This window comes from Theropithecus gelada, chromosome 17, assembly GCF_003255815.1.
Source record: "Theropithecus gelada isolate Dixy chromosome 17, Tgel_1.0, whole genome shotgun sequence".
In the NCBI taxonomy this organism is placed as follows: domain Eukaryota; kingdom Metazoa; phylum Chordata; class Mammalia; order Primates; family Cercopithecidae; genus Theropithecus; species Theropithecus gelada.
This window is the reverse complement of record NC_037685.1, coordinates 74,989,314-75,006,837: the sequence shown is the minus strand read 5'-3', so window position 1 is coordinate 75,006,837 and position 17,524 is coordinate 74,989,314. Positions and strand designations below refer to the sequence as shown.

Below are 17,524 nucleotides of genomic sequence, written 5' to 3'. Positions count from 1 at the left end.
CTGTTATCTTTCCTTCCAGCTGCTGAATATTTGGGTATTATTTCTGTTTTGCCATGTTACACAGAATAAGCTTCTCTGAGTTTCTCCCAAAAATCTACTTACAGAAAAGCAGTTACTAGAGATTCTGTAGGAATGAGATAGAAGTGGGTGAGGGTTCCTAAATGCTTTTATCTACTTGAACTACCATGTTATGCCTAAAGTAAGAGCAATACATTCACTAACTTCAAATGCACCCTCCCCTCCCTTTTTATTCCACAAGAAAATACAGAGTTTAAGATTGGTTCAACTTTATACCAAGAAATAAGAGTAGAGTTACTTGTTGAAATACTACCTCCTAGTGGTAAGATCATCTCATTTGTTTTATAAAGCACTGGAGTACCGCATATTTGGCCACTGTGCTATTCTTCACTATTTAAAATTACAGTTAGATAAATGGCCCAGTAAGTTTTAGTTTGATAGTACTTCCAAAAAGGTATTTCATTAATGTTTATTTGATTTACAAACTTAATTCCCCTTATTAATAAAATAGCAATCAATATTTCCTATGTGCAGTTAGTAGCAGTACTTAGATTAAAAACAAAACTTTAGGAGGAATAAGTTCCAGTGTTCTATACCACTGTAAGATAACTATAGTTAACAATAGTATATTATATAGTTTGAAAATTGCTGGAAGGAACAATTAAATCTTCATAACGCAAAGAAAAATGTTTGAGATGATAGATATGCTAATTACCTTGGTCAGATCACTATACATTACATGAACAGAAACATTATTATGTATCCCATGAAGAGGTACCATTGTTATTTATAAATTTAAAATTAAAAACAAAACCAAAACTTAATTTACTAGAAATCTTTGTTGTTGTACCCCAAAAGTCCTAGAAACCTACATACAAATGTGTGAGAGTGACAGCTATCTTGTAGATGCAATAAGATGATTATTTAATAACCTCATAGTTCTGAGTTACTAAATCAGCACTTTTCATTCAGTAAAACAGCAAGGAGACAACTTTTCATTACATACTTTGGCAGAGATAATCCAAAATCAGATAATCAAAATAATTTTCATTTGGTTGTAGAATGTTGTAGTACATAAAGCAAAATGTGTCTGCAGGATACTCCAAATTTACCAACTTCAAACAAAATAATGCACAGTGAAGAACTAGAAAATTATTAACCTTTCTCAATACATGTAAGTATTCCTTAATCTTTATCATTTTCATTAAACAAAATAATATTTTGGATGAGTTCAACATTTTTATCCTATGCTTTATGTTTAGTGCCTTCCCTGAATTGGAAAAAATGAGGTATTTTATTTAAATTTAACACTGGGCTAAGGGAGATATAGAATTAAACTAAACAAGAATCAGTTGTCACAACCTCACAACATATATCAAAGTATTGAAATTGCTGGTTTACTGATTGTCACTTTTCACTGGATATTAAATATCCTGAGGGTTACAACTGTAGTTTTTTAACCTGTCCCAGTACCTCAACAAAATTTTCACTGAATAAATTATGTTAACAAAAAATTAAAAATAAAAATATAATTAAGGTCCCTTTAATTAATTTTAAAATCTGAGAGGAAAATTGGAGTCACAAAACGTGACTCCAATTGGAGCTCAAATCTGACTTCATTGGAGCTCAAATCTGACTTCATCACAAATTATGTGATTTTTGACTTCCACCTCAATGAAGCTCAGTTTTCTCAGCTGAATAAAAGGGATAATGCCCATGTATTTCAGAGTAGCTGTAAAGGTAAAATGAGCTAATGTACATGAAAGTCCTTTGGAAATACCAAACAAATGTTATTTGCTGTCATGCCACCACACATACATGTAGGAAATACATGTACTAAATAAGAAAATTTTTAAGATGCAATGTGATAACTTACATTAAATATATATACAATTTCTCCCAAATGAAAACTAACTTAAGTTCTCTCTTTAACTGACAAACATACTCAAAACCACTCATCCAAAAAAAGTCCCTTCCTTCAAGATGTAGTTCCCCAGCTTTTTCTCTTCTCTAGTAAATGCTGTCAAAGAAGAGTTGACACCTATGCATCTTCTTCCTAATGCACTGAAAGCCGACTCAATGACCACTGCCTATAGAACAGTTTCAATGCGCTTAATCCACTGATTTCTTTTTAATTATCTCTTTATTTTATCCCTGAAGATTTCTTTTTGAGTACTTTCCACACCTATCCTGGCTTCTTCAAAACAACTACCCTATTTTTTCTTACTTCTGTGACTAATTTTTTTTACTCCTTCAGCTTCTTATTCTTGAAATGCAGGTGTTTTGTAAGGTTATATTCTTGGACCTCCTTTTTCTCATCCTAATTTCTGCCTAGATGATCCAACTTGCTCCAACAGAATCAAGCATCATCTCTGTACTGTAAACCTTGAAATCTCTGTCTCTGTCTCAGGTTTCCTCCTAATTTCTAGGTCTATATTTCTAATTATTAACCAAAGATTTCTATCTGGATGTCCTTCATTCTATGTAAAGTCAAACTCATTATCCTCCTCTCTTTTCCCAAACCTTTTCCCTCTCTTTGCTGCCAATCTTGGTAAACAGCCAAGCAGAAATCTTAAGAGTCATTAATGACTTTTCCACTCTTCCTCACCTCTTACTTCCATTATCTAGTAACAGGATCTATTGATTCCATCTCTTAAATGTCTCTCTAATCCATCTACTCTCTTCTTTATTTTAATTTCCACTTCCTTCATTGGATCTTCATTATTTCTTTTTGAAATATTTTGACCACCCCTTATCTAGTCTCTATGCTTTGGTCTCACACAATTTAAATTCGTCCTCTTAAATATGATGCCATGGGGGAGGGAGAAAAAAAATCGTTACTTTTTTTTTTTTTTTGGCTGCCTACTCATTGCCTGGAAAATAAACTGCAAGCTCTTTGACACTGCAGTTGAGACCCTTACTTATCTGTTTCCAACCTGTTTTTCCAGCCCTAACTCCTGCCCACACCCTTTTCTCTCTAGAATATGTTATGCACTTTCAGTTTCATGCCCTGGTTCATGGTGTTCCCTCTACCTGTTATGGCTGTTCTTCATTTGTCAAAAACTTCTACATCTTTTGAGTCCATGTGATATGTGATTTTCTCTTGTAATATTTTCTCTACTCTGCCTTCTGGGTAAAATTAACCTCTATTCCTTATGTTCTCTTCTACTGCTATTAAAATTAAGTTGCAGAAGTGTTTATCTCCTTCATTGCATTAGACTCAAAGGAAAAAAGTCGTGTTCATTTCTGTTCACCTATGCTTAACACAATGCCTGACCAATAGAGGGTATTCAATAAATACTGAACTGAACAAATCTATTCCTGATCTGTGTAATAAACAGGAAGAACAAACTTTAAGAATAATTGTCATGCATAAAACATATTAGCTACAACATACTGATTTTTGTCAGTTATTATTATAATTAAATGAAAATCATTTGACTTTGAATAGTAGTAAAAATATACCCTAAAGATGAATTATCCATTGTAATCCACTTGGTTTTAAGTAGATCAAACAGCTAAATTTCTCTCTTGCAGTCAGTTTGGAAGGAGGCAGGAAACAGTTATACAAAAATCCAGTCAAGTATCTGTAAAATACATAGAAATCAAATATGAGACCCTTACAATCGTGAAGTCTATTAAAGTTTTTCTGTAAGTTAAAGAGCTAAAAACATTGTAAAGAGTAAAAAATAATATTAATTCAGCTAGAAGTAACCTTAGGGAAAATTACATATGTCCTAAGGGGGCGGTGCTAAATCAGTGCCATGAAATATTTTTGTATAATTCCAACAAAACCACTTCTAATAAATACTATTTTAAGAAAATTACACTCAGTCTTGCTCTATGACTTTAGATCATGTGTCAGCAAACTATAGCCGATAGGCCAAATCTGGCCCCTTACCTGTTTATTTTATTCTTTAGAGACAGGGTTTATGTTATCCATGCTGTACTCAAACTCCTGGCCTAAAGCAGTCCTCCCACCTCAGCCTCCTGAGGAGCTGGGACTACAGGAGCAGGGCCACTGTGCCTGGCTCCCTCACCTGGTTTTTGTAAACAAAGTTTTATTGGAACACAGACATATTCATTCATTTCTATATTATCAGTATCTCTTGTTGCTCTACCTCTACAATGGTGAAGTTGAGTAGCTGAGACATATACTGTATGTCCCACAAAGTCTAAACTATTTACTGTCATTTTAAAACAAAAATTTGGCCAACTCCAACTGCAGATAATCATTTGGAAATCTAGTTGAAAATCAAGCTAGTTTGTATGTGAGAATTTCTTATTATTCTAGAATTTAGAATCATTATGCAAAGATTTATTTTCGAAAATAACATGAAAGTTATAAGGATGTTAGGATAAGGAATGTACAGATAGCAAGTACATAGTAGAGAGAAAGGAAATACTTACATACTTTTTTAAAGATTAAATTGTTTTATTTTTATACTTTTAACATAAGCCTGGCTAATTATTCTTCATTAACTAGGAAAAGGAGTGGCTGCTCTTTATAATAGAGTGTTACTGAAAATGAACTTTGCTACTACTATTATATCACTAAAAAAGTAGAAACATCATTCTTCCTGTAGGAATAAAGGAGTAAAGTTAAACATAATTAACTATTTTTTTAAAATGAGGGGAAGAAACAGCTAAAAGAGGAAGAAAGAGAAAGGGAGGGAGAGGTGGAGAGAGGGATGAAAGAGAGGAAAAATGGAGAGAGGAGAGAAAACCTACTGTACCTTATTCTCTAATTGATATGAAGCCAATTTGTGTACCAAAATTAAGGCCATCTCGGACATGGGAGAAAAACTTGTCAGGATGGCAAGATGTACAGAGGTTGAGATCTTGGTTCTGGTCTTGAATATTCCGTGGAAGAATTCCTCCCCGTTCTAGAAGAATCCTTAGGAAAAATATTTTTCAAAAGAGAGCAAGAGTTTATTTTCCCAATAGCCAAAGCAATATGAAAAAAAAATACGGATGTTGGCATGAAAGAGTTCCAGGAAAGATGTACCTAGAACAATGTATATTATTATTCAATTACAGAACATGGACTAGTCAGGAAAAAAATGCTACCCTGTATCAGCATTTATCACGTAAGTTCATATAGGCACAGTACAACCTTCCATATTGTCCTATAGACATAATCTAGGTACAGAATTTTATAATCAAAATCAAGTGCTTATTTAAGAAGAAATCTCTACAAAAGTTACCAGGATATCAGACAAAATTCATCTGGCTCAGCCAGAGTATGCTTTTTAGTCATCTGGCCCTTCATCTCCTTTCCTTCTATTAGCCAGATTTTTCTCAGAAAACTTGCTTCTCCATGAACACTTTATGATATGAAATATGACAACAAATTAGTGATACTTGATTTAAAAAGTCACATTTAAGAATCAATTTCAATCACTTCCACGTCTGTACTAAATGAGGCAGACTCTGGGTAAGGTTTTGGTGACTGGAATAGAACTGTGATTTAAAACACACATTAATTTGCCTTTGTAGTAATGACAAATAATTTTCACCAGTTATTAATAGCAAAACTTCATAAATTCAAAAATGCAAAGAACTGTAAAAAACTTGAAAGTAAAAACCTGTGTATTTATATTATCTAATATTTTTTCTAAAAAATATATTCCTCTAGTTAATTAGATAATAAGAATAATTTTAAAATATCAGCTTCCTGAGAGTTCATTACATTTAGGAGAATTTAGCTGAGGAATGGCTGTGAAGTAAAGTACATGCCAACTTTTCTATATGAAGTTTAAGTAGATGTCTTAAAATTAAATGCCAGATGTTTCTTCCTTCACTTTCAAATCAATGAAAGATACCAGACAAAAAAATTTCTGTTATTCAAACTCAAATGAAAACAGATTTCATATTTAAAATGAGTGTTTGTGTACATGTTCATGTCAGCTGCTTAAATAACCGCCACCTAAATTCTTCTTAGAGTTACTAATTGTTCTCTAAAATAAATTTCATTTTAGAGCAATAAGAAAGAATCAAACTTGCAGTTGAATGAAATCAGACATACCTTGTGGCTTTACGGATGTCAATATAGGGATTTGGTGAATCAAATAGTTGTACACATGCAGGATGAAGATTATGAAATGCCTCTGCTGATTCTCTTGGAAGAGTAAAACAGCAAGGTCCTACTGAAGGTCCAAGTACAACAACAATGTCTTCCAAACTGCAGCCATATTCTGCTATCATAGCATTCACTGTAGCCATAGCAACACCCAACAAAGTACCTTTCCAACCTGGTAAATACGAATAAAAAGAGATAAGGAAAGTCAAAATGTAGCAAAATTTCACCTGAATTTATGTCTAAGTTAAAAGTGAGCAGATATAGTTTGTATATTTTTCAAAGTTCAGAAATAATAAAGGAACCACAAGATTAATTATATTATCATGTGGTTTTTAAATGAGCTATACTACACAAAGCACCTGACACAGAAGAGACACAAAGTGGGAGTTTTCTTCATCTTCCATTTAAAGATGCTCTATAGTTTTAGTTTCCACTGAGATCATAGCTTAGTCTTCTCTATTTTTCACATTTTAAAAGATTGTGGTTAAAAAACCACAAAATCTACTATTCTAAGTATACAGTTCAGTAGTGTTGAATTCACATTGTTGTATAAGCAATCTCCAGAATTTTTTCATCTGATAAAATGGAAACTCTACAACTATTAACAATAACTCCTTGTTTCTTCCTTTTACCAGCCCCTGGCAATCACCATTCTTCTTCCAGTTCCTGTACATTTGATTATTGTAGGTATATCATATAAGTGAAATCAATACAGTATTTATCTTTTTGTGACTGATTTCACTTAGCATAATGTCCTTAAGGTTCATCTATATTGTAGTATGTGTCAGAATTCCCTGCCTTTTTAAAGCTAAATAATATTCCATTGTATGTACACACCACATTTTGCTTATCCATTCATCTACCAATATACCTTAGATTGCTTTCACCTTTTGGCTATTGCAAATAATTGTGTTATCAACATTGGTGTGCAAATATCTCTTTGAGTTCCTGATTTCAATTATTTTGGATATACTTCCAGAAGGGGAATTTCTGGATCATATGGTAATCTATTTATAATTGTTTGAGAAATTGCCGTACTGTTTTCCATAGTGGCTACACAATTTCACATTACCACCACCAGTGCACCAGGGTTCCAATTTCTCCACATCCTCAACAACACTTATTTTCTGAGGTTTTAAAATATTAGCCATCCTAATGGATGTGGGGTGATATTTCACTGTGGTTTTGATTTGCATTTCTCTAACTTCTAATCCATGAACACAGAACTTCTCTCCATTTATTTGTGTCTTCTTTAATGTCCTTCAGCAATGTTTTGCAGTTTTCATCTCTCCCTCACTTTTTACACCAAAACCTATTATATTTCAATTAACAGTCTCTTTTTACTCCCTTCCCACTTGCCCAGTCTATCGTTCCCTTGCCATCTCTGTCTTACCTGCCTTGCATCTTACAGTGTTCTAAGATAAAACCATCTTCTTTACTTCTGCTACCTTCTTGTTGCCAAAGACAGAAAGCTAGGAATATTGCATTTTTCCTTTATTCCCTATATCTGGGTTTGATTCAGCTGATATGGTTGGCCAATAATGACTCCCCTTACACCTTCCTTAAGCACTCCATACTCATATCCTTCAAAAGCTAGGCACTCAGGTGAAGGGATCATTTTTTATAGATAAAAGGAGATGATGAAAGCAAGAATTACTTAGGTGATAGGTTCAGCCTTGACAGGTAACCCACTGGATATGTGGTTATGGGAAGAATAGAATGAAGACATCAAGTTTCTATCTGTAAGTGGGTAGGATGTCAATAATCAAAATAGGAAACCTAACTGGCAGAGAAGACTTTAGGGAAAAAGATGTTGAGTTTTTGACATAATGATTTTGAGGCACCTAGGAAGATGCAGACAGTGATGTTCAAAGGGAAGCAACTAGATATAGGCATTTTGAGTTAAAGAGAGAAATTGTCAGGGCTTTTCTACAGATGAGAGTAGCTCTCTTCTTCAGTGAGCCTCCTTAATTATCCTCTCACTTGTAGTTCATCCACCTCCTTTCTATTTTATTTTTCTCCTACAGCACATGTATATCTATGTATACATATCTGGTTAAAAGATCTTTATTAAAGTAGTCCCATAGAAGAATTTTATTCTTTTTGATATCTGATATAATAAGTATACAATGTATGTAATTATATTATATTTTAAAGTTAATTTATTTTTATTTTTCCAACTTTTTAGGTTCAGGGGTACATATATGCAGGTTTGTTACATGGGTAAATTGCATGTCACTGGCGTTTCATGTACAAACGATTTCATCACCCAAGTAGTGGACATAGTACCCAACAGACAGTTCTTCAGTCGTCACCTTCCTCCCACCCACCACCCTTAAGTAAGCCCCCATGTCCACTGTTCCTTTCTTTGTGTCCACATGTACTCAATGTGTAGCTCCCACTTAAAAGATACATATGGTATCTGATTTTCTGTTCCTGCATTAATTCACTTAGGATGGCTTCCAGCTGCATCTATGTTGCTGTAAGGATATGATTTCATTCTTTTGTATGGCTGCATGGTATTCCATTATGTATATGTACCATATTTTCTTTATCCAGTCCACCACTGATGGGCATCTAAGTTGATTCCACATCTTCATTATTGTGAAAAGTGCTGTGATGAACATACATGTGCATGTGTCTTTATGGCAGAATAATTTATATTCCTTTGGGTATATACGCAGTAATGGGATTGCTGGGTTGAATGGTAGTTCTAATTTTAAGTTCTTTGAGAAATATCCAAAATGCTTTCCACAGTGGCTAAACTAATTTACATTCCCACTAGCAGTGTGTAAGCATTTCCTTTTCTCCACAATCTCACCAACATGTTATTTTTTGACCTTTTTTTTTATAGCAGCCATTCTGACTGGTCTGAAATGGTATCTCATTGTAGTTTTGATTTGCATTTCTCTAATGATTAGTGATATCAAGCATTTTTTCATATGCTTGTTGACCACGTGTATGTCTTCTTTTGAGAAGCATTTGTTCATGTCCTTTGCCCATTTTTTAATGGTATTATTTGTTATTTGCTTGTTGATTTAAGTTCCTTATAGATTCTTGGTATTAGACCTTTTCAGTTGCAAATATTTTCTCCAATTCTATAGGTTTTCTGTTTACTCTGTTGATAGTTTCTTTGCTCTGCAGAAGTTCCTTAGTTTAACTGAATCCCACTTGTCTATTTTTGTTTTTGTTTGCTCTTGAAGTCTTCACCATGAAATCTTTGCCAAGGCCTATGCCTATGTCCAGAATGGTATTTCCTAGGTTTTCTCCTAGGGTTTTAATAGTTTTAGGCTATATGTTTAAGTCTTTAATCCATGTTGAGTTGGTTTTTGTATATGGTGAAAGGAAGGGGTCTAGTATCAATCTCCTGCATATGGCTAGCCAGTTATCCCAGCAACATTTATCAAATAGGGAATCCTTTCCTCATTGCTTGTTATTGCCGACTTTGTCAAAGATCAGATGGTTATAGGTATGTGGCTTTATTTCTAGGTTCTCTATCTTGTTCCAATGGCCTGTGTGTCAGTTTTGGTACCAGCACCATGCTGTTTTGGTAATTGTAGCCTTGTAGTACAGCTTGAAGGGAGCAATGTGACTCCTCCAGCTTTATTCTTTTTGCTTAGGATAGCTTTGGCTATTTGGGCTCTTTTTTTGTTCCATATGAATTTTAAAATAGTTTTTTCTAAATTTGTGAAAAATGATATTGGTAGTTTGATAGGAATAGTATTGAATCTATAAATTACTTTGGGCAGTGTGGCCATTGTAACAATATTGATTCTTCCTATCCATGAGCATGGAATGTTTTTCCATTTGTTTACATTATCATTACATTTGCTTACATTATCTTTTCCATTTGTTTACATAATTACAGAGATAATTATCTTATTATAAAATAAGATAATTCTTATTGTAGAGATCTTTAACCTCCTTGGTTAAGGCAGCTGTATTCCTAGGTATTTTATTCTTTCAAAATTAACTTATTAATGATTTGAAATTCACATTTATAACTTCATTTTGACTGCTTGATCTTGGATATTTTTAAAGTAAATGTTTTCAAACCTAAGAAGTAAAAAAATAATATCCTCTTTTTATATCCAGGAGCCAAGATTCAAATTTTAAATAACTTTTTGACAATGTCATGTAGTAAACCTGACTTCTACTCATTCAATCCCATTATTTCAGCTAGGTCAAAATAAAAATATGCTACTTTCTATTTTACCTATGAGCTAAAAAGCAAAGTAGAAATAGATTTACAAGTGAAGGAAATTTTAAACATCATCCCTCATTTCACACAAAATCACAGCTATGGGGTAATCTAAAATACCATTTTAAAATACCTTCAGAAAACAAAACTCCATATCTTTAACACAATATACCTTCTAAAAATACTTCTTTGCTCTCAGAGAATAGTTGCAGTTAAATACATTAAATGATTTAAACTAAAAACAGTTTTCAAAACATCTTGCTTTTTCCTACCTCCCTAGCTTTACACATGCAGCTCCATCTGGGTGAATACTTTTCTGAAACATGCCTAACATTCCCATTTCCTATGGCCTGAATTTCAAGGATTCTCAACCAAAGGCAGTACCACTCCCCTAGGGAGTGTTTTGAAAAGCTTGGAGGGTTTCATTGTTGTTTGGTTGGTTGGTTGGTTTTGGTTATTACAGGAACTAGAGGTGCTACTGTCATTAAGAATTTCAGGGGCTAAAGACACTTAATCTGCAATATGGTATTATCTTGACCAAAATGTTAATAGCACCCTTACTGAGGAACACTGTTACTAACCCAAAACCAACAAATTCCTTAGGAATCAACCTAGGTGCGACCTCCTTTGGGAATTCTACTACAATTCATATAATTTGATGTGGATACTCCTCTTAGCCGTCCCTATAATAAAACTATGCCGCCCCCTCCCATCATTACATTTACCACAGTGTAATGTAATTAACTGTTTGCCATGTCTATCAGAAAGAAATTACAATTTTTCCTGCACAATAAAATGAGCAAAATCCTAAATGTTTAATTAAGTATACTTACCAGCATGAGCAACCCCACATGCTTTTTTGACTGGATCTGCAAAAACTATTGGTATACAGTCAGCACCAAGAGCTGCTATTGTGACTCCTCTCTGATTTGTGGTTATTCCATCATAAGAATCAGGCTCCTTTCTTCCCATAATCCAGATATCATTGGAATGATGAGTCTAATACCAAAAATGTGCAACAAAAATGTTTTGGAAGTGGGATTTCTCATACCATAAGCTTTCCTGAAGGTATTCATTATAGTATAAAATTATATAACCAGTTTAAGATTACTAGCATTCATTAAATATATCACTTTTGTATATGGGAAAACACAAATTTACTTATAATTTAACTATTTAAGCTTTTGGTATTATACTCTCTGATAGTTTATACAAAGAAAAGCACAGTTTAACGTTATAAAATTCAATATAGTGAATAATGAACATCTTTCCATAAAGATAGGTATAACACTTCTTAATGCACTTTCTACAAAATGAAAATTTTTCCTGTAAAAGAAAGTTAATTACCAAATCAATGATACTTTTACTTTTCCCAGACTCAAGTAAAGCTAGAATTCTGTAAGGAACAAGACATTATCTCATCAACTATGACCCTAGTTCCTCCTGGAGTAGATTTATAAAATAATGGCCTTTCTCTACCACCATGCAGTTCCTTTCTTCAAATCAAAAAGGGCAGTGGTAGTATACTCTCTGAGAATTAACTGTACTTTTAGAATTGAGGACTCCAGATGAAATATACAGTAGGCTCTTGAATAATGTCATTTTATTCCACATCATTTCATTATAATGTTAATGAAAAAAATTGACTACCCACCCTGTCACTGACTGTGTGAGGTTTGCACCTTCTCCTCATGTCTGCGTGGGTTTTCTCTGGGTAACCCAGTTTCCTCCCACATCCCAAAGAAGTGTATATGAGATGAATTGGGGTGTCTACCTGGTCCCAGTAGGAGTACGTGTGTGTGTGTAAAAGCACCCTGCAATGGAATGGCGTCCTGTCAAGGGTGGGTTATGACCTTGGATCCTGATCTGCCAGGATAGACTCCAGCTACCTGAACCCCTGAACCAAAACAATTTGATAGTTATCTTAATTTGTTTTTATTACTCTTTTGTAAATGTATGTCTAGCTCATATTTATTTCAATATTTAATATTAGGAATGTGTTGGTCTTTATTTAGAAGTTTGGTGATGTTTTTGTGACAAGAAATATGCCTTAGAAACTTTATTCTTATTTATATCAATTAGCCTATGGTAAAATTGGTTTTATTATGTCGTTTCGCTTAAAGTCACAATTTCCAAGAACCCATCAACATTAAAGGATGACTTACTCTGTGTGTGTGTGTGCATATATATGCCTGTGTGTGTGTGTGTGTGTATAAAATAGAACTGATCTTTAGGCTATGGTGTATAAATCTAAGAAAAACAACCACAGCATTATTCTAAAACTTTGGATGAAAAAGCAGATACAAAAGTTAAATAGCTTAAAGTCCATGTAGTTAGTAGTAAAGTAAAAAATATACTTTAGATCTTTCAAAATATAAAGCAAAGTTTTACCTTTATTTGGTAAAATTTCTCCATATTAAATCCTGCAGCATTCGCCAACCTACGCAGATTTTCTTGAACCACTGCCTTGGGATCTCTCCGTTTGGAACTACTGAAGAGATTGAATGAGCTAAGAGTTGGTATATAAGATATTCCACCTGTTCTTGTAGTAAATCCATGTATGAAAATATCTGTTGAAGATAAGCAGTGAAGATTTAAAAGACGCTATTCAAAATACCAGTCTCTCAATTAGACCTTCCCTGATCACTGCTACCTGCCCTTGTTATTTGGCTTCTAATTTCTATGGCATTTTGTACCTCCATAGGTTCTTATGGCGTTCTGCTTTGTGTTTATTTTACACTCCCTATGAGATCGTTGCTCTTCAAAAGGTATCTTGTGTCTCATCTGGCTTTGTTATATCTAACAGCATATAGCTCACAGAAAATATTGTTTAACCAAGAAGCAAGATTGATTGTTTTAAATTTTACTCTTCTATGAAGGTGCCAATGATTTGAAATTTCAGAATTTCTAAATAGAAGATTTTAAGTGTCATTAATCTCATTGCAAAGGAGGGCTAGATTATTTGTCTCAACATCAAATTTTCATAAAGCAAATTTATTTATTTGGGGTGGCTTTGAAGGCGTTATCCCTTGACCCTGATACTATAGGGTCATACATGATAGCTCTGTGTTGCCACTGATGCTAATGAGTAATAAGCCCACAACAGTCAACAAAAGGAGGAAAAAAAGAGGTGAACTACCTCTGAAGAAAGATTGGTTTTTCATGTACAAAGTAAAAACAACAGTTAGTGGTTAATATACCTGGGATCAAAGGAGAAGTGATAATAGTTAATTCTCCTCTCAGTGCTGGCAGACTTCTCAAAAATGTTTCTATTTCATTCTGAATTTCTCTTAGTTCTTGAGCTGTGATTATGTTTATTTCAATGGACTGTTTAAAAAGGCCTCCCCTCAAAGTCACTTGCAAATCTTCAAATTCGAAATTGTAAACATCAGTGAAGAGTTGATCAATAAAAGCTTTCATTAATGCCTTCCTGTGCCTGGGTACAATTACCTTAATGCTGCTCAGATTTCTTTCATCAATTTTCTGTTTAATGGTATATAAACAGGCAGCCATGCTGGGACAGCTAACAATCTCAAATTCTTTCAAGAGAGCTGATAATCCATTGCCTGTTTCTAATTCACAATTATCTTGTTCTCCATCCCTTTCATAGCTGATGTTATTGCAACACATTATACAAAGAAACTTGGCCTTGGCGGCATGGTGGTACTGGACAGCATTCAAAGTCTTCAGTAATGTCTGATGGCAGTTTTTTTGAGAGTTCAATTTCAAATCAAAAAGATCAATCAAAACTGCTTCTGCCATCCTTGAAAGAATACTTTTGTGCCAAATCACCTGCAAATAAAAATTAGTATAAGAATATAAAATTATATAAATCATCTTATAGTTACGACAGAAATTTGTGGTAGATTAAAAAATAATTACATTGATTTTAAAATGTAACTAAAATAGTAAATCTAGGCCCCTCCCAGAAAAGCCAGTGTACTCTGTCACAAGAGAACCATGACAGTGAAAGCAAAGCCATCTTTTAATTCGTTTTGTGAAAATGCTGGTACATCTTTCCAGCAGCACAACAGTTCCTCTGTTTTGTTTACATAGAACTTCTAAGTAAGGAATTACTTGCTGAGTTTAGACAAAGTCCTGTTTTTAAATTGCAGGTTGTCAACCTGTGTGATATATCATTAGTCCTGACATGACTGTCATATTAGGTCTCATCCTTTCATATGCAGGGGCTTAAGTTCACGAAGCTAAATGGAGCTGCACGCGAAATTCGCCTTTTAAGAGGATAAAAGCTGAGATGGCTAATAAGAGTTCCCCTGAGGATTTGCGCAGTACTCCACACTTAGCAATGACCACAAAAGCTATAGTGATTTGGACGAGACAGGCTTCCTCGCAACTTTCTTAATTCATTCTCCCCATCCAGCTTTGCTCACCTCCAGCCCAGCCCTCCCACCCCATCCTGCGGGTCTCCAGTGACCCCCTTTGGTGACGCCCTTTGGCCCAAGGTTTTCTCCTGCCGCTTCCCCTAACCTTCTCTCCCCATCGCTCGGGGCTCCCTCTGAGGTTCATTTAGCCAGTTTTGAGTGGGTGACTGTCCCCCTTCCCTGTTCATTGTGAAATTTCCGCCCAACGTGTGTCGCCCCCGGGTCCCTGTTCTTCCTGCCCGCCTCGGCTCACGGGGCGCAGGCTGTGGCTCTGCACCTGCCCGTGCACCTCCACCGGCAGCTCACCGCCCATTCGGGACTTCCTGTCGGACAACGCGCACCAGAGGCGATTCGGGCCGCGCCTTCCCGCTTTTCACCTTCGGTTGCACACAGGTCTACAGCGACCTCTGTGACGATTTGCCGCCCCGACCCTCGTCCTGAGCCCCAACGAAATTGGGCAGCCGCGAGCGGGTCAACTGGAGTCGTAAGCTCGGCCCAGCGGCGACGACACCCGCCCCGCCTCACCTCACCCACCTCGCCCCGCCTCACCTCACCCACCTCGCCGCAGCCGCACAGATTCCCCGCCTGCCGGTCCCGGGATCCCAGGGGAAACCTGAAGGCCGGGGCCCCGCGGGCCAGCTGCCGGGAGGCGGGAGGGAGCTTGGGCAGGGCCGCCCGGCGTGCTTGGTGCGGACGCTGCAGGCCCAGCACGAGCGCTGGGGAATCCCGGGATGAGCCAAGCGCCGCGAGCCCGCTGCTGCCTCAGCAGTTCCGGGTCTAGGCGGCCTGCCGAGCCGGCACCCAGCAGCCCCGCCGGCGTTAGAGGAACAGGAACCAGAGTCCCGCGAGGGCCCTCGGCCCGGAGCCAGGCGGGTTAGCGGGCGGGAGTGGGCAGGCCAAGTCCGGAAAGGGTCGCGAGGAGGCAGCTAGGGGCTCCGTCATGGGGGATGGGGCGGCGGAACGACCGACCCCGGGAGCGGGCGCGGGGCGGCAGGAGCTGCAGGTCTCCAGAGGGCACGGGGAGGGGAACTAAGGGCCCGGTTAGAGAGGGGGGCGGTGGGAATGGCGGGTCGCGTGAGGTGGGGCTGCCGGAGCCACCTCGCGACCAAACCGCAGTCTCCCTTCTGCTAACGGAAGCCGTTTCCCAAGAGAGCTGAAGTCCGCGCTTCCGGTCTCAGGGACGCCTCGAGACCCAGCAGCGTTGTCAGGACGCTGGGTTTCCTCACCGCAGCCCGGGACCAGTCCCTTGTCATGTTAGCTCTTGGCAGCTTGTCCCATGCAGGGCTCAAGTCAGGGGGCCTCTCGAGGAGATGTTTTTAGTGTTTTTTTGTTGTTCGTTTGTTTCCAGAAACAAGCTGTTGTCTCTCCTCCAATGCCTTTGTGCTGATTGTTGTTGACCAACGCTCTTTCGAGCGCCTTCACTTGTGTTGACAACATGGATGACCTCTATGGCCTTTTAAAATATGTGCCACTAGCAGGACTTAAGTAAAAGGCCCTCATCCCTAACTAAAATCATGATAAAGGTGCAGTTTAGCATCCCTGAGCTGTCCTCCAAGAATATAACGTTCATTTATTTGAAAATAGCAGTTAGGACATGGAAAGCCAGTGTATGCCAAAGGGAAAAAATATCCGACTTTCCAAGAGTAAGAGAAATGGTGCTTCCTGAGGAACTGTTTATGATGAAACGAGAGGTCCTTTTTACATTTACTGTTGCTCATTTGGTAGGCGCTAAAGAACCTTTTGTCTCATAATCTCAGCTGGGGGTTTGGAAGAGCCCTCTGGAGTAGGCATGTTCTTGTGCTTGACTAGAGAATGGGAGCACTAACCCGGAATAGGAACCCACCCTTCAATAGCCCTAGCACCAGTTTTGTCAAAATTCGTGTTTTCTTTGGTCATTTGTTAAGAACCCCAAGCGGTAGATGGTACACGAAATCAGAAGGTGCACTCTGTCTTGAGTCTGTGTTAAATATCATTAGGTTGGTGCAAATGTAATTGCGGGTTTTGCCATTGACAAAGACCACAATTACTTTTGCACTAGCTTAATACCTCAAGCAAAATAGAGGTCTTTTAGTTACAAAGGTTTTAAACATTTATCTCTGTTTTTACAATGGTGGGATTCGTATTCTTTCATGCAACAGTAGTGGCAGTAAAAAAAATGAAAAAGAAAATATTTCAAAAGAATGAAGTTGTCAGGGAAGAGAGAGTTTGTTATATTGTATTTGCATACCATTTCCTTTCACCATCTGGTCCTAGCGTCATGTCCTAACACTTCCTCATCCCATTTTCACTCTATCCTACTCCAGTGGTTCTCAGTCTTGACTGCAAATCAGAACTGCAAGGCAACTTAAAAAAAAAAAAAATTAATGTAGAGACTCCACCCCAGATATACGTTGAATCATAATCTCTAGGAGTCAGGCCTGAACATGTTTTCCTTTTTTTGTTTAGTTTTAATCTCTATGTATGATTCAGATGCATAATTAAGTCTGAAAAAATAAAAACGCCCTATTCCCAAGCCACTCAAATAAAAGCTGTTCTTTAGAGGCCACATGATTTCATTCTTTACATTTGCAATTCCTCTACTTAGCAAAATACCCTCCTCTTTATATGCCTAACTGCTACTTTTTGTTCAAGGCTCTTCAAGCTCAAACATAATCTTCCCTGAATCCCCATCCCTCATCAAGCAAAATTAATAGCTTCTTTACATGTTGTTCATATATAAGAAGCCCTCTCATAGATGTAGTCTGGGCCCCTTAGCCAAGCAATAAGTGGAAAAAATGGTTAAATATTGAATTGTACACTTTATAAGGATGAACTTTGTGGTATGTAAATTATATCTAAAAG

At 36.9% G+C, this 17,524-nt stretch overlaps 1 protein-coding gene across 2 annotated transcripts; it reads right to left on the bottom strand.

Annotated features, from left to right (window-relative positions):
* Nucleotides 1-2,434: 2,434 nt before the first annotated feature.
* LACC1 (laccase domain containing 1) lies at nucleotides 2,435-15,732 on the bottom strand. Of its 2 annotated transcripts, none has more exons than XM_025364363.1 (7): nucleotides 15,238-15,732; nucleotides 13,502-14,093; nucleotides 12,693-12,871; nucleotides 11,135-11,300; nucleotides 6,047-6,272; nucleotides 4,755-4,915; nucleotides 2,435-3,605 (listed from the first exon to the last, which is right to left on the bottom strand). In XM_025364363.1, exons 2-6 carry the CDS (start codon nucleotides 14,061-14,063, stop codon nucleotides 4,756-4,758), a joined length of 1,293 nt encoding a protein of 430 aa, XP_025220148.1. In that variant the 5' UTR covers nucleotides 14,064-14,093; nucleotides 15,238-15,732; the 3' UTR covers nucleotides 2,435-3,605; nucleotide 4,755. The 2 variants fall into 2 exon arrangements, with proteins under 2 accessions (XP_025220148.1, XP_025220147.1); XM_025364362.1 differs by lacking the exon at nucleotides 15,238-15,732 and adding an exon at nucleotides 14,923-15,210 and having other exon boundaries at nucleotides 3,413-3,605.
* Between the last annotated feature and the right edge of the window lie 1,792 nt (nucleotides 15,733-17,524).

Excerpts from the sequence above, each read along its gene's own strand:
- LACC1 (XM_025364363.1), bottom strand. The coding sequence starts at position 14,063 with ATGGCAGAAGCAGTTTTGATTGATCTTTTTGATTTGAAATTGAACTCT. Across the intron at positions 11,301-12,692 it reads AGAAATTTTACCAAATAAAG|ACTCATCATTCCAATGATAT; the intron begins GTAAAACTTTGC and ends TTTTGGTATTAG. Across the intron at positions 4,916-6,046 it reads GACATCCGTAAAGCCACAAG|GATTCTTCTAGAACGGGGAG; the intron begins GTATGTCTGATT and ends ATTTTTCCTAAG.